This window comes from Siniperca chuatsi, linkage group LG10 (genome assembly GCF_020085105.1).
Source record: "Siniperca chuatsi isolate FFG_IHB_CAS linkage group LG10, ASM2008510v1, whole genome shotgun sequence".
Taxonomy (NCBI): Eukaryota; Metazoa; Chordata; class Actinopteri; order Centrarchiformes; family Sinipercidae; genus Siniperca; species Siniperca chuatsi.
The window spans coordinates 8,415,164-8,430,059 of record NC_058051.1 but is presented as its reverse complement, the minus strand read 5'-3'; the positions used below and the strand labels follow the sequence as shown (position 1 = coordinate 8,430,059).

Genomic DNA, 14,896 nt, shown 5'->3' with positions numbered 1-14,896 from the left:
AGAACTCTTATTGTTATTATAACTTTAACCATTAGGTAAATAGCTCTAGCAGCAATATATGAGCATACATGAACATTTTATTCTAAACTCACATCATACTTCAAAATCCAGTGTGGTTATATGCAATTTTATTCTCCTCAAATCATCTCATTGTCAAACGGTGGAATCCATTCAACAGAGCTGGATGTTTCTATTGGTATATTCAGATACTGACCCATAGATGATTTAATTGCTGTAGCAATCATTGATCTGAAACAGGGAATTACACAGCAGGTCAAAAGGAGGAAGAGCACAATAACTAGGAGCACAGGTGCCAACATTTTCATCAACACATTCTTCCATCCTCCCATAGTCAGCCATGACCACATATCCCATCCTCCCACACTCTGGGAGTCTAGGCTTTTCTCCTCATGCAGTAGGTCGTTCAGATGGGAAACAACATGAGTCATATTGTCTGTGATGTCTGGAACATAGGTGCAGCAATCAGTCCCAATAATATGACAAACTCCTCCTTGACTAGCCAGCATCAAGTCCAAAGCCATTCTGTTCTGCAGGGCCACGTTTTTGATCCCCTGCATGGTAGGAGTGAGAGTGGAAAACCCTACCTCTACCAGTGCCGCCAAGTTCTCAAGATCTATGGCCAGGTGATCTATCTTGTGTGCATTATTCACAGTCCCCACCAGGGAGGATGCCACTGATTCCTTTCTCCCCTGGTGACACTCTCGTAGTGGATCGCTGTGCTCCACACGTGCTCTCTTAGGGATCCAAATCCATCCTCCGTAGGCATCAGGACGATGGGATTGTCGCTTCCTGGGCGGTGTAAGCTGGTGGTGTCAGTCAGATTCAGCTGAGCGATGTATGGCTGAGGTCCTCTGCATTCGCTTCGACCTCCCCTGTTCCACCCGGTGCCGCATGTTGTAGTGACAATCTGTTTGCATGCTGAAGTCCCCAGGAAGTGGTCTCTAGACGTGTAGCACTGTCTGGTGAATCCAACCGTACCGGCCTGGGACGTTGGATTGGTAGTCATGATGGGCCGATGAATTCCTTGCTGGGTTATTTGGCTCATGTTCCAAAACCTGGCTGTGGAGCCGTCGTAGTTGGTGATGCTGATGTTACATAGCTTGAGTGCAGCTCTGGTTAGTCACTTTTCTGGCAATAGTCAGTATAGTTGCATACCATGCGTTGTCTTCCAGCTGAGCTGGGATGTTGGGGAAGATGAGTGGCACCTCCTTTGACCCCTCCTTCTTCTTTGGTTAGTTGTGATTTGAATGTTTCCATTAGTGAGACTGATGACAGGACAACGATGACAGCGAGCAACACCCCGCCTCCGTGGCCTCCCGGTCTGTCACCCTCCTTCGCCATCTTTCTCTGGTCTCAAGTGTCACCTTATCAGTTGTGTCACCTCTGCCTACCCCCAATCAGTGTGCCCGTGATGTTGGTTCGGGAGGGTAGTGGTTCTAGGTGGTCCCAGTGGAACCTCTGTGCTCAGAGAAACTCCCCACGGGACCGCCACTCCCCTCCAACCCCTGAATGCACAAGGGGAGGAAGGTTCAGTTCACTCACTGATCTCGATCTCACTTGTCTGGTGTTTGGCTGCTGGCCCCGGCTCGGGTACTCGTTTGCAGTGGGTGGCGTGGATCCACGTAGCTCTCTCTGCCACTTTTACAGCTGTTTCAGTGGTGAGCAAGATCTGGTAGGGACCATTCCACCTGCGAGCCCGCCAGTTCTTCCGTCTGAAATCCTTCACCACGATCCAATCACCAGGCTCCAAGTCATGCAGTTTCCTCTCTGCAGCCTTTGGAATGGCTTCCTTCACCTGTTTGTGAATATCAGAAAGCACAGTGGACAAGTTTGTGCAATAGCGTAGCATCTCATCCTCACATTGGCTGGTGTCAGGAAGTTGTCTTTTCACTGGCCCAATACCAGTGTTCAATGGCCTGCCAAATAGGATTTCAAAGGGCTGAGACCCCCTGCTTCTTATCCTGGACCTCATGTACATCAGAACAATGGGGAGTGCTTTTGTCCAGGGCAGCCCTGTCTCATCACAACACTTAGCAAGCTTGTTTTTCAGAGAACTGTTCTCCTCTCCACGGCTCCTGCGCTGGCTGGGTGATAAGCACAATGATGTTTTAAATCAATACCAAGATACTCTCCTACACTCTTCAATGCTGCGCTCATGAAAGGTGTACCGTTATCACTGGAGATCTTATCTGGAATATCCCAGCAGGGGACGATATCTCGCATAAGACTCCTTGCTACTGCTGCTGAATCCTGTTTGGCCTCTACCCATTTAGAGAACATGTCAACAATGACCAAACAATATTTCTTTCCCTCACTGGGTGTCAGCTCAATGAAATCCATCTGCATTTTTGGCAAAATAAAATTTTTGAGAGAAGTTATTAAATCCCTTTGCGAACCAGCATCTGTTCCGCTCCAGCACCATGCTCCTCTTTGACCCATGGTCTCGCCCATGGGTCAACACAACATAATTATGGAACAGATACTTCGGTAAGCATGGTCTGTCACTTGGTCCATACCACACTTTGTCTGTGACAGTGCAGCCTGCCTTTCGCCACACTGCTTTTTCCTCTGCCGTTGCTCTTGTCTGCAGTCCCTGCAGATCAGCTGTAGGTGTCAGAGGTTCATTAGTTAGTGCAACACATCAAGTGGTCGGTGTTTGTTGTTATCCGCTCTGGCATTCCCCTGTGAGATAGGATCAAGGTTGTTAGTGTGTGCTTCACATTTACAAATGGCAATCTGCTTAGGCAACAGCACAGCATCCAAGAGTTCAGCAACCAGTGTGTGATGTGCAATGGGTTTGGCTGTGGATGTAAGGAAGTTTCTGTTTGCCCAGAGTTTTCCAAAATCATGCGCCACTCCCCATGCATATCTGCTATCTGTGAAAATGTTAACAGTTTGGTCATTAGCACATTTACATGCTTCCGTTAATGCAACTAACTCTGCTGCCTGTGCTGAGTAATTTGATGGGAGTGGCTTAGCCAGAATTGTTTCATGCAATGTTGTTACTGCAAACCCTGCAAGATTTTTACCAGTTGCTGGGTCTCGTGATGCTGAACCGTCAACAAACAGCTCCAGCTCTGGATTGATCAATGGTGTTTCCTGCAGATCTGGTCTGGGGGAGCAAGTCTCTGTTATCACTGCCACACAATCGTGAGGTTCACCGTCTGCCGCTGTAGGGAGGAGAGTTGCTGGGTTAAGCACTGTACATCTCTTAACAGTGATATTAGGCATTTCAAGCAATATGGTGTTGTATCTTAACCACCTGGCTGTTGAGAGATGTGATGTTTTCTGTTCAAGCAATATCATTGAGACAGCATGTGGAACCAACAATGTCAGATCAGCGTAACCCACAATGTCACGTGAGGCTATAACAGCTTTCTCTGCAGCCGCCACAGCCTTCAGACAATTTGGCAGCCCAGCTGCTACCGGGTCAAGCTTGCTGGAAAAATAACCTACTGGTCTCAGTCTCCCCCATGTTCTTGTAATAGCACCGAAGTCATGAACCCACCCCTCTCGTCAACAGTCTGTGTGAAAGGTCTGTTACTGTCAGGAGACCAAGCGTTGGGGGTGTCTGGAGGGCCAGCTTTAAGTCCACAAAGCCTTCTCCGCTTCTGGTGTCCAGTGGACTTTGTCCTTCGCTGTCAGACCTCTCCCATGTACAATATCTGCAAGAGGGCCTTCAATCTGTGCATAATTTGCAACCCATTGTCTACAGTACGACATCATCCCTAAGACGGCCATAACTTGTTTCTTTGTTTCTGGCTTTGGGATGAGCTGAATTGCCTGGGTTCTTTTGGGTGATAGGGACTTCCCCTCAGCTGAGATCACATGACCCAAGAATATAACCTTTTCAGACACAAATTGCAGCTTGGACAAGCTAGCCTTGTGGCCATTTTCTGCAAGGTGATTGAGCAAAGCTAGTGTGTCTTCTACACAAGCCTCTCTTGTTTTTGAGCAGATCATAAGGTCATCTACATACTGTAGCAGCGCACTTCCTTCTGTCAATCTCAACATTTCCAAATTGTTTTTTTTTAACGCATCGTTAAAGATTCCAGGACTCTCCAAATACCCTTGGATGAGTCTGGTGAATGTAAAACTCTTACCTTAAAAAGAGAACGCAAACCAATACTGGCTGTCAGGATCCACTGGGATGCTGAAAAAAGCATTAGCCAGGTCAACAACTGAAAACCACTTACTCCCAGGTGGCACCTGTGAGAGTATTGTGTGTGGGTTGGGAACATTGGGTGCTCTTGCATGTACTGCTGCATTTACCGCCTGCAGGTCCTGCACGAATCTCCAATGTTGTGGCTCTCCGGCGTCCCGGAGTTTCCGTACGGGGAAAATAGGTGTTCGGACTGGAGAATTTGCGCATGGAATAATCACTCCTGCTTTTAAAAGAGAATCAAACACCGGTTTAATACCATCAACAGCTTCCTTCTTCAAAGGATACTGGTTCTGACATGGCCTGTATGAAGATTTTGGTGTGATTACTACAGGCTCAGCATCTTTGATTAATCCTACATCATACTTGTGTTGTGCCCACAAGCATGATGGTACCTGATTTAACTCAGGAATTTCTGAGACGTCTTTCACAAAAATGTTTCTGTCATGACTTATTTCATCCTCTGATGTTACCAAACTGGCCATTAAAAACTCTGAATCTGGAATGAGCTTAATGCTTCTTACCCCTGTTGCTATAGCTGAAAATCTTTTCCGGAATACCTGAAGTTGGTTGTGAAAATCCACCCCTGAGTCTGATGTCTTTACCCAGCCAGCAGCTTCCTCACAACGCCTGGTCCAAGGGCCCAAGCATTCCCATGTATCCTGCTTTGCTTTGACCAGGGGGACATGAGGATATGTGTTAGGGACCTGAAACAAAGCTTCACACAGTGGATCATTGAAAGCTACTGAGACAGTGCATCTTTTATCATTCCAGTACAACCAGGTCAGCTTTAGTGTGTTTCTCTCTTTGTCTTGCCTGAACCATGTGTCCTCAAAATGTTTATCAACCCCAAGATGTACATGTGATGTGCAGTGTAACTCTTGTGGCAACTTGATGTCTATTCGTGTATAGTTGTCTGGAAAGAGAGCTCTGACCTCAGCAATCAGAGTGTTATTTACAGAGCCAGCAGCTGTGTGAGGCAGTTTCCATTGATAAGAGTACATCAGCTCCCTGCTACTGTGTTTCACATATTGCGATGCAGTGTCAGAAATTCTGGCTACAATGATGCCTTCGGGAGTGGAAATCAGAATAATTCCTAATCTTATCATCATATCTCTTCCGATAATGTTGATCGGGCATCGTTTAGATAACAAGAATGAATGTTTAAAGTGTTTCTCAATTTCTTCACTGCATGGCAATGGTGTGGTATACCTTTCCACCAGGGGCGTTCCTGAAACTCCCACTGTCCTCACAAATCTGCCACTCATCTTTGGAAGGACTGCAAATTCTGACTCTCTGATGACAGAATCAGTCGCACCAGAATCCACAAGAAAAACAATATCTTTTCCAGCAACATTGATTGTGTGTTCAGGCATGCGTTTGTATGCATCATGTGTATATTCAGTGTATATCTCTGCTGGGGCTTTGTCATCAGTGGCTTGTGTGTGCTCAAGGTAAGAGATAGCCTCACTTATCAATGTCTGTGTGTGTGTCGGTGTCTCATGCAGGCAGTTGTCTGTGTCTTGTGTGTTCACATGCTCTTTCGTGTCAGTGTGGGTGCTCTTACGTAACTGATGTGAAGAATGCTCTGTCATCTCCAGTTCAGTGTTCAAGCCAGCTCCTTCCTGACCTGGCGTCGACACCCCATCTAGTCAGTCAGCCTGCTCGTGACTCTTGGGGCAATCTTTTGCCCAATGTCCCATTTTGCCACATTTGAAACAAGCGCCATTCCTTCCTCGTCCTCTTCCTCTTCCTCCACGTCCCCGTCGGCCTTGGTCTCGGCCTCTGTTCTGATTCTCATACGCCCTCAGCTGCGCCATGTGTAATCTGTCCGTCAGCTGCGTACTTTTCTTCCTTTGCTCATCTTTGAGGAATTGTTCTGCATGGATAGCGTGTCTCTCTATGGTCTCCAGGTTACCATACTCCCAGGTCACGCATATGTCCATGGAATGAAAATCAGTTGTGAGGTCCCATCTCCTGCTGCCACCTCCATCATCGGTGCAATCGCTTTTAAGGAGGTGCCGGAGTTTGATCTGGGCCGGAATTCTTTGTTGCTTCGAGTGTGATGAGGGCTGGAAGGGCGATTGGGGGTGTTTGGGCCACCCCAATGTGATTTGTAGGCCTCTTTGGGTGTTGGAGGTGCGGGAATAAATGATCCTTGTCCTCCTGTTGCCTCGTCTGGGTATTTTGAGGCCGCAGTTGGTGGCTGTGCCTCTGCTGGTGCTGCTGTTGTAGCTGCTGCTTCTCGTTGTTGAGGCTGACTTCCTTTGATGGGGCCGAGTCCAGATCCAGCTTGGCACACTGTGGGACATACTGAGACACAGAGGTGTTTGGCTGATCTGCCCCTGCCTTATTTATTTTTTTTATCCCTGATATGGGCTTCATGCTGCCAACAAGCATAAGCCTTCCAGTCTGCTTTAAATTTATTTTTTTCTTTTGAGTGACTTGTTCTTTCTCTTCTAATTTGCCTTTTAATATCTCTATCTGTCTGAGAGAGAAGCTGCCGGTTGATGGAAAACCAAATTCCTTTACCCAGATGTCCAGCTGGTCAATGCTGTGTTTACCATAATTGGTAATCATGTAGTTTATATTAGGGGATTTCAACATAGGTGATAGCAGTTTTGATCTTTCATTCCCAGAAGTTTTGCTATTGTTAGAACCCATATTTATTCTTTAACCCGGATTCCCCAACTATAATAACTTCGTTTGGTATTTTAAATGGCCTCTATTCTGCTTCTTATTATTTTGGCTGGATTCTTAGGAGCGCTTCTGCCACAATTAAGAGGAAAGAAAAAAAGGACCTTGAAGCTGGCTGCTAGGGGAAAGACAGTAAGATAGTTTACAAACTTCCTTGAGAACCAACCCCAAAAAAGATAATAAAATAATATTAACCCTTCAATGCCTCTTAGAGCGGCCTGTTTTTATTACCTTCCCAGATCATCTGCTTGGCATTCACGCCTTTTACTTACTCAGTTTTTTAATTATTTTATATATTTTTTTGTCTTTTTATTTTCCCTTTCACACATTCACTCCTCCTCCTTTTAAAGATGAGTTCCAAACTACGAATCTTTAAATAACCCAAGAGGGAACCAAATGAATGTGTAGAAAAGAATTGCAGAAAAGAAAGTAAGATAGTTGTCAGGATAGTAGAAAAGTTTGGCCAAATACAGCAATGATTCACACAGCGGTCCCAGACCTGCCCTGCTGACACGTCTGTCACGCTCACCCCTCACGGTAGCGAGAATCGGTATACCCCGGGCCCCTTGAATAAACTCACCAGAAAGAGAGTGCTGCCACAGCCACTAGGTTCACTGGATCACAGCGGTGAGCGAGCCTCGGACACCCAGGGCAGCAGGCCCCTCGTCTCCACCCTTCCTTGCCGGGAGGTTGAGGTACAGAGTCCCAGACTCTAGCCGTGCACGGTCTTTACCTGCCGCTCCGAGCGCCCAAGTCCTCTCACACGAGTGAAAATGCCGACAACGCCAAATTGTAGTGGCAATTCCTTCAGAATAAAGAAACACTTAAGGCAATCACTTGTCTTTCTGTAGGTTTACTTCAAGCGTCTGCAGACGGACTCACAGCAGCAAAACATACATCAGTATAATCTGCTCTGAATGAGTACAGAGGAAAAAGAGCATCAGTTATTTATCCAGTCTTCAGGGTCAGACTCCTCAGCCCGGGGAGAAGAGTGTCCCTGAAGTCTGGACATAACAGTCAGTAGGATAATTTGTAGTTCCATGTCATCATTATCAGTGTACTGTTCTCATCTCACAGTCCAAACAATCATACACAAATGAAGTATTGACGCCAAACAATTATAATATCTGTATATTATTATATCAGAGAGTCCGTTTGTTCTTGCCATTACACCATCACAGTACAAAGTACATGGAAGAAGGTAGTGTGACATGGCACGTGACGTGTCCTGTGTCAGAAAGGACATGAGTCGGAAATTTTTTTTTTTACATTACCTCCCTTTGAGCATATTATGCTCACAACAACAAAATTTTCATTAATCACAAAGGTGAACTCTAATCAATAGCATTAGCATTACAGTGCACAAAATCACTAAGACATAATGTAATGTGATAATGTGATTTCAGCTAAGAATATGGAAGCAACCAATTCAAACTAAAATATTCTCATCGTAAAATGGTGGAGTCCAATGTGGAGGTAGGAAAAAGTCAGGGATCTCTTTTGTATGTTGTGGCAACTGTACATATTGCCCAACCGTGGATTTGATCAGAGAGGCAATCATAGTACAAGGGACAACACAACATACTAATAATACAAACATCAAAATTATTGTCAACAGAGGTGTCACCAATTTTATCAATGTAGTCTTCCAATCACCTTCAGTCAACCAGGACCATAAGCTCCAGCCCTCAGGGAGTCTTGGGAGTCTCTGTCATTTAGGTAGGAAACAACATGAGTCAGGTTATCTGAAATGTCTGGGATGTAGGTACAGCATTCATCTCCAATGATATGGCAGACTCCTCTTTGACTGGCAAGTATCATATCCTATTCTGCAGGGCCATATTCCTTAGGCCCTGGACTCTGGGGGAGAAAGTAGAGAAACCAGTTGTTACCTGGGCTGTCAGATTTTCCAGCTCCAAGGCAAGCCCATCTGTTTTATGTGCATTGTTCACAGTCCCCCACCAGGGAAGGAAGCCACCTCCAAAGTCTTCATTTTGTTTTTCTTCAGCCATTCAGAGGTGGACTTCCAGGTCCTGAAGCAGCAAAACAGCCCCAGACCATCACACTACCACCACCATATTTTACTGTTGGTATGATGTTCTTTTTCTGAAATGTGGTGTTACTTTTACGCCAGATGTAATAGGACACACACCTTCCAAAAAGTTAAACTTTTGTCTCGTGAGTCCACAGGGTATTTTCCCAAAAGTCTTGGGGATCATCAAGATGTTTTCTGGCAAAAATGAGACAAGCCTTAATGTTCTTTTTGCTCAGCAGTGGTTTTCGTCTTGGAACTCTGCCATGCAGGCCATTTTTGCCCAGTCTCTTTCTTATGGTGGAGTCATGAACACTGACCTTAACTGAGGCAAGTGAGGCCTGCAGTTCTTTGGATGTTGCTGTGGGGTCATTTGTGACCTCTTGGATGAGTCGTCGCTGCGCTCTTGGGGTAATTTTGGTTGACAGGCCACTCCTGGGAAGGTTCACCACTGTTCCATGTTTTCGCCATTTGTGGAAAATGGCTCTCACTGTGGTTCACTGGACTCCAAAGCTTTAGAAATGGCTTTATAACCTTTATCAGACTGATAGATCTCAATTACTTCTTTCTCATTTGTACCTGAATTTCTTTGGATCTCGGCATGATGTCTAGCTTTTGAAGATCTTTTGGTCTACTTCAATTTGTCAGGCAGGTCCTATTTAAGTGGTTTCTTGATTGAGAACAGGTGTGGCAGTAATCAGGCCTGGGTGTGGCTAGAGAAATTGAACTCAGGTGTGATAAACCACAGTTATGTTTTAACAGGTGGGGCAATCACTATTTCACACAGGGCCATGTAGGTTTGGATTTTGTTTTCTCTTAATAATAACAACCATCATTTAAAAACTGCATTTTGTGTTTATTTGTGTTATCTTTGACTAATTTGTTTGATGATCTGAAACATTTAAGTGTGACAAACATGCAAAAAAAATAAATCAGGAAGGGGGCAAACACTTTTTCACACCACTGTAATATATTTGGGTGTTGTTTCCCAGTCCTTAGCAACTGTCAACTAAGCCATTTTATTTAGATTTACTGTAAACCTTTATGCATTATTGGTGAATATTAAATTGAGCATAGTATTTACGTGTCTGTGATGATCAAAGCAATGTCTGGGTCCAGATAGCATTATTCTTTCTGAGCATTGCAATTAAAGATAGCTAGCATGCATAAGCACAAGGTTCAAGATGATCCCTTGTAAGTTTTGCAAACATAAATCTAATACTGTTTTGGAATATGTCACGCTCAACCAGGCCATGCAGGGATATAGTAGTCCTCATTGACGTGTTCAAAACACACAGGAAACCCACAAATGAAGTTGTCTAAATAATCCTGTCCACTGAAGAAGAAAAAGAAGTTGGACCCTATGTAATTCAACTCCTCCTGGCACATTTCTGAGAGGATCAGGATTCAATTTATTTATTTATATAACAAAAAAAACTTCGTCCTTCACCCTCCGTGGGTGGTCTCATCGGGTGAGATGCCGGCTCAGACATCACCCGGCGAAACAAGGTCTGCGTCAGGTGTTGGGGAACCAGAGCACCGAGATGATAAATGGGCTACTGGAACAAGAGGAGATGCGATAACAAGGCTCTGTTGGAATGCTACTACTCCAGTAATCCTAGTCAGAGAGGTTACATGCAATAGATGTGGGATGAATGGTTACTTCGAAACCCATAATCAAGGCTCACAGCGAAGCAACTAGTAGCTCAGTGTTCCAACATCCACAAGCGGCAACTGCTATCACAACTTGAGATTGACGAGATACAACACAAATGCTACGGCAAGGGGGAGCCAGGACAACAGGTCAGAGGGGAGCAAACGGCGGCTCCCCAACCAGAGATTGGATGCGAAGCCCCAACAAGGGCAATCACGCTGAACGACGCAGCGACTGACCTGAAAGATAAGATCATGGCGAGGATGAATGCAAGGCAACCCTGACGCCAATTACAACGGCTAAGTGAAGTACCATCAGATAGTCTGCTAGAAGATGTGAATGCAGCATTGAGTGCGATACCTACCACAACCATCACTGAAACCAATGAGCTGATATACGCCTCAGCAGCAGTGATCCTCGAGATGCTTGGCTATAAGAGCAACCATGGGAGCAGGGTAATAACAGCAGAGCAGACCCACCAAGGCTGGAAACTGAACAGTACTGGAAAAGTATATGGGAGAGGGAGGCATCACACAACAGCGATGCACAGTGGCTGGTGGCTCTGAGAGAGGACCACAGCTACCTCCCTGAACAGAATCCAGTCACCATCACAGCGGCAGACATCCAAGAAAGAGTTTCAGGTATGAAAAACTGGACAGCACTGGGCCCTGACAGGATCCACACCTAATGGCTAAAGAAGCTCACTGCACTCAACAAGCGCCTAGCAGCACAAATGAACCAGCTGCTAAGGGATGGGACGCACCCTGAATGGCTTACCGAAGGGCATACAATCCTGATCCTGAAGGATCCTGCAAAGGGTACAGTCCCATCCAACTATCGGCCAATAACCTGTCTCTCCACAGCATGGAAGCTCATGTCAGGCATCATCGCGGCTAAGATAAGTGGACACATGGATCAATACATGAGCAAAGCACAGAAGGGCATCAGCAAAGAAACCAGAGGAGCCAAACACCAACTCCTGGTTGACATAACAGTCACCCAAGACTGCAGAACCTGACACACCAACCTGCGCACTGCCTGGATTGATTACAAGAAAGCATATGACTCAATGCTACACACATGGATCACTGAATGCTTGGAGATGTACAACATCAACAGGACTCTAAGAGACTTCATTGCAAACTCGATGAGGCTGTGGAAAACCATCCTTGATGCCAATGGCAAGCCACTTGCACAAGTATCCATCAAATGTGGCATATACCAAGGAGATGCTCTGTCCCCACTGCTAATCTGCATAGGTCTGAACCCCCTCAGCCAAATAATCAACAAGACTGGCTATGGATACCGACTCAGGAATGGGGCCACCATCAGTCACCTCCTCTACATGGATGACATCAAGATATGTGCTAAGAGCGAGCGGGACATCGACTCACTGATCCACACCACCAGGAGCTACAGCTCTGACATTGGGATGTCATTCGGGCTTGAGAAGTTCAGTCGAATGGTGACAAAGAGAGGGAAGGTAGTCCACACAGAAGGGTTCTCACTCCCAGAAGGAACAATAGCAAACATTGAGGATGGGTACAAATACCTTAGAATACCACAAGCAAATGGCAACCTTGAAGAGGTAACAAGGAAAACAGCAACAGCCAAATACCGTCAACGAGTAAGGCAAGTCCTAAGAAGTCAGCTCAATGGCAAGAACAAGTCCCAGGCAATAAACAGCTACGCCCTGCCAGTGATCAGATACCCTGCGGGAATAATAAGGTGGCCAAAGGAAGAGATACAGACCACAGACGTTAAGACATGAAAGCTCCTCACCATGCATGGAGGGTTCCATCCCAAATCCAGCACCCTGAGACTGTATGCTAGCCATAAGGAAGGCGGCCGTGGACTAGTGAGTGTGAGAGCCACTATCCAGGATGAAACATCTAAGATCCACAAGTACATCAAAGATAAGGCCCCAATAGATGATGTTCTCAGTGAATATCTAAGGCAATGGGGAACAGAGGAAGCGGTACTGGAGGAGGGACCATCATGGGAGGACAAACCCCTACATGGGATGTACCACCGGAACATAACTGAAGTGGCTGATATCAAGAAATCCTACCAATGGCTAGAGCGGGCTGGAATGAATGACAGCACAGAGGCACTCATCATAGCTGCACAGGAGCAGGCCCTGAACACCAGAGCAATAGAGGCCCAGATCTACCACACCAGACAAGACCCAAGGTGTAGGCTGTGCAAAGAGGCCCCTGAGACAATCCAGCACATAAGTGCAGGGTGTAAGATGCTGCCAGGAAAAGCATACATGGAGCGCCATAACCAAGTAGCTGGCATAGTGTACAGGAACATCTGCACTGAGTATGGACTGGAAACCCCGAGGTCAAAGTGGGAAACACCTCCAAAGGTGGTAGAGAATGACCGAGCCAAGATCCTGTGGGACTTCCAGATCCAGACTGACAGAATGGTAATGGCGAACCAGTCTGACATCGTGGTGGTTGACAAACAGCAGAGGAAAGCCGTTGTGGTTGACGTGGCGATACCAAGCGATGGCAACATCAGGAAAAAGGAACATGAGAAACTAGAGAAGTACCAAGGGCTCAGAGAAGAGCTGGAGAAGGCCTGGAAGGCAACAGTGGTGCCCGTGGTCATCGGAGCACTCGGGGCAGTGACCCCCAAACTGGAGGAGTGGCTACAGCAGATCCCTGGAAGAACACCAGACATCTCGGTCCAGAAGAGTGCAGTACTAGGAACAGCAAAGATACTGCGCAGAACCCTCAAGCTCCCAGGCCTCTGGTAGAGGACCCGAGCTCGAAGGATGAGACCACCCGCGGAGGGTGAAGGACAAAGTTATTTTTTTATTATTTATGCATGCACTTGTTTGTAAGTACAGCTGCATGTCTACTGCTGTGGCAGTGAATGTAAAGACTTTTCCTAATCCAAAAATTTTAGAGTGTGATCGAAAATTTGGACATAGGCCAAAAATGATGCTGAATATTAATATTACACAATTATGAATAATTGCGAACAGTACTATGCCTAACATACAGGGCACCATTTCTTGGGATTTACCATGGTTAAAGGGGCACCAAACTATCAATTTAGAACTCTGATTAATAATTTAATTGACTATAAGAAAAATAACCATTAATAGTTAGTAGGTTGAAGGATTTGGAGTTCACCATAGAAGAGGTTGGCAAATTATTCACTCTGTGCAACATTAAACAAACCAGCTTAATTATACACAAGCATTTATTAAAAGATAAACAAAGCAAAAACACACACTATTCAATTCAATTCTATTTATATATATATATATATATATATCAATTCATAACAGTGAATTCATAACACTTCATTGCACTTTTCCTATAGAACAGGTCTAGACCGTACTCTTTACAATATTATTTACAGAGACCCAACAAATCCCACCATGAGCAAGCACTTGGCGACAGTGGCAAGAAAAAACTTCCTTTTTAAGAGGTAGAAACGTCGGGCAGAACCAGGCTCAACGGTGGGCGGGGGCAGCAGGTGGGCCACGACCAAAGATCCAGTCTCTGCAGCTCCAGAGGTAGAAATACCTGCTGAAAGCGACAGAAGGAGAAAGGAGAGACGAGACAGCACAAAACAATGGGAGAGAGAAGATGTCAAGTTAGTAACCTGCAGTAATGGGATGAAATACATACAAATTGAGAGGGAGAGGAGGAGAGAGGTGCATCATAGGAAGTTTCCCGGCAGTCTAGGCCTATAGCAGTATAACTAAGGGATGGTTCAGGACTCACCCAAGCCAGCCCGAACAATAAGCTTTATCAAAGCGGAACATCTTAAACCTACTCTTAAATGTGGAGATGGTATCTGCCTCCCGAACCCAAACTGGGACCTGATTCCACAGGAAAGGAGCTTGATAACTGCAGGCTCTGGCTCCCATTCTACTTTTGGAGACTCTAGGAACCACAAGTAACCCTGCATTCTGGGAGTGAAGTGTTCTAGTGGGGTAATAAGGTATTATGAGCTCTTTAAGATAAAATGGTGCCTGATCATCAAGAGCTTTGTAGGTGAGGAGAAGGATATAAAATTCTATTCAGCACCTGCGTGTGCAACACTGTGTGTCGGACAGCGTGGTCGGCAACACTGGGGCCCCTCAGGGCACTGTCCTCTCTCCCTCCTCTTCACCATCTACAACACAGACTTTAGCTACCACACAAAGTCCTGCCACCTTCAGACGTTTTCTGATGACTCTGCTGTGGTGGGAAGTATCAGCAGTAGTGATGAGACTTAGTACAGGGCTGTGGTGGGGAACTTTGTCTCCTGGTGTGAGCAGAACCATCTGCAGCTCAATACGACAAAGTCTACAGAGCTAGTTGTA

General features: G+C 45.7%; 1 protein-coding gene across 7 annotated transcripts; it reads right to left on the bottom strand.

Annotated features, from left to right (window-relative positions):
- Positions 1–1,530: 1,530 nt before the first annotated feature.
- LOC122882379 lies at positions 1,531–5,554 on the bottom strand. 7 transcript variants are annotated; one of them, XM_044209692.1, is made up of 4 exons: positions 4,708–5,554; positions 4,294–4,409; positions 4,125–4,174; positions 1,531–1,816 (listed from the first exon to the last, which is right to left on the bottom strand). In XM_044209692.1, the coding sequence occupies exons 2-4, from the start codon at positions 4,391–4,393 to the stop codon at positions 1,556–1,558; spliced, it is 411 nt and encodes a 136-aa protein (XP_044065627.1). In that variant the 5' UTR covers positions 4,394–4,409; positions 4,708–5,554; the 3' UTR covers positions 1,531–1,555. The 7 variants fall into 7 exon arrangements, with proteins under 7 accessions (XP_044065627.1, XP_044065628.1, XP_044065626.1 ...); XM_044209693.1 differs by having other exon boundaries at positions 4,744–5,554; XM_044209691.1 differs by having other exon boundaries at positions 4,294–5,554.
- Between the last annotated feature and the right edge of the window lie 9,342 nt (positions 5,555–14,896).

Bases quoted from the DNA above. Each gene is read 5' to 3' on its own strand.
- LOC122882379 (XM_044209687.1), bottom strand. From the start codon at position 5,451: ATGAGTGGCAGATTTGTGAGGACAGTGGGAGTTTCAGGAACGCCCCTG. The intron at 1,817-4,293 runs GTAAATGCAGCA...ATTCACAAACAG, and splicing joins TCGTGCAGGACCTGCAGGCG to GTGAAGGAAGCCATTCCAAA.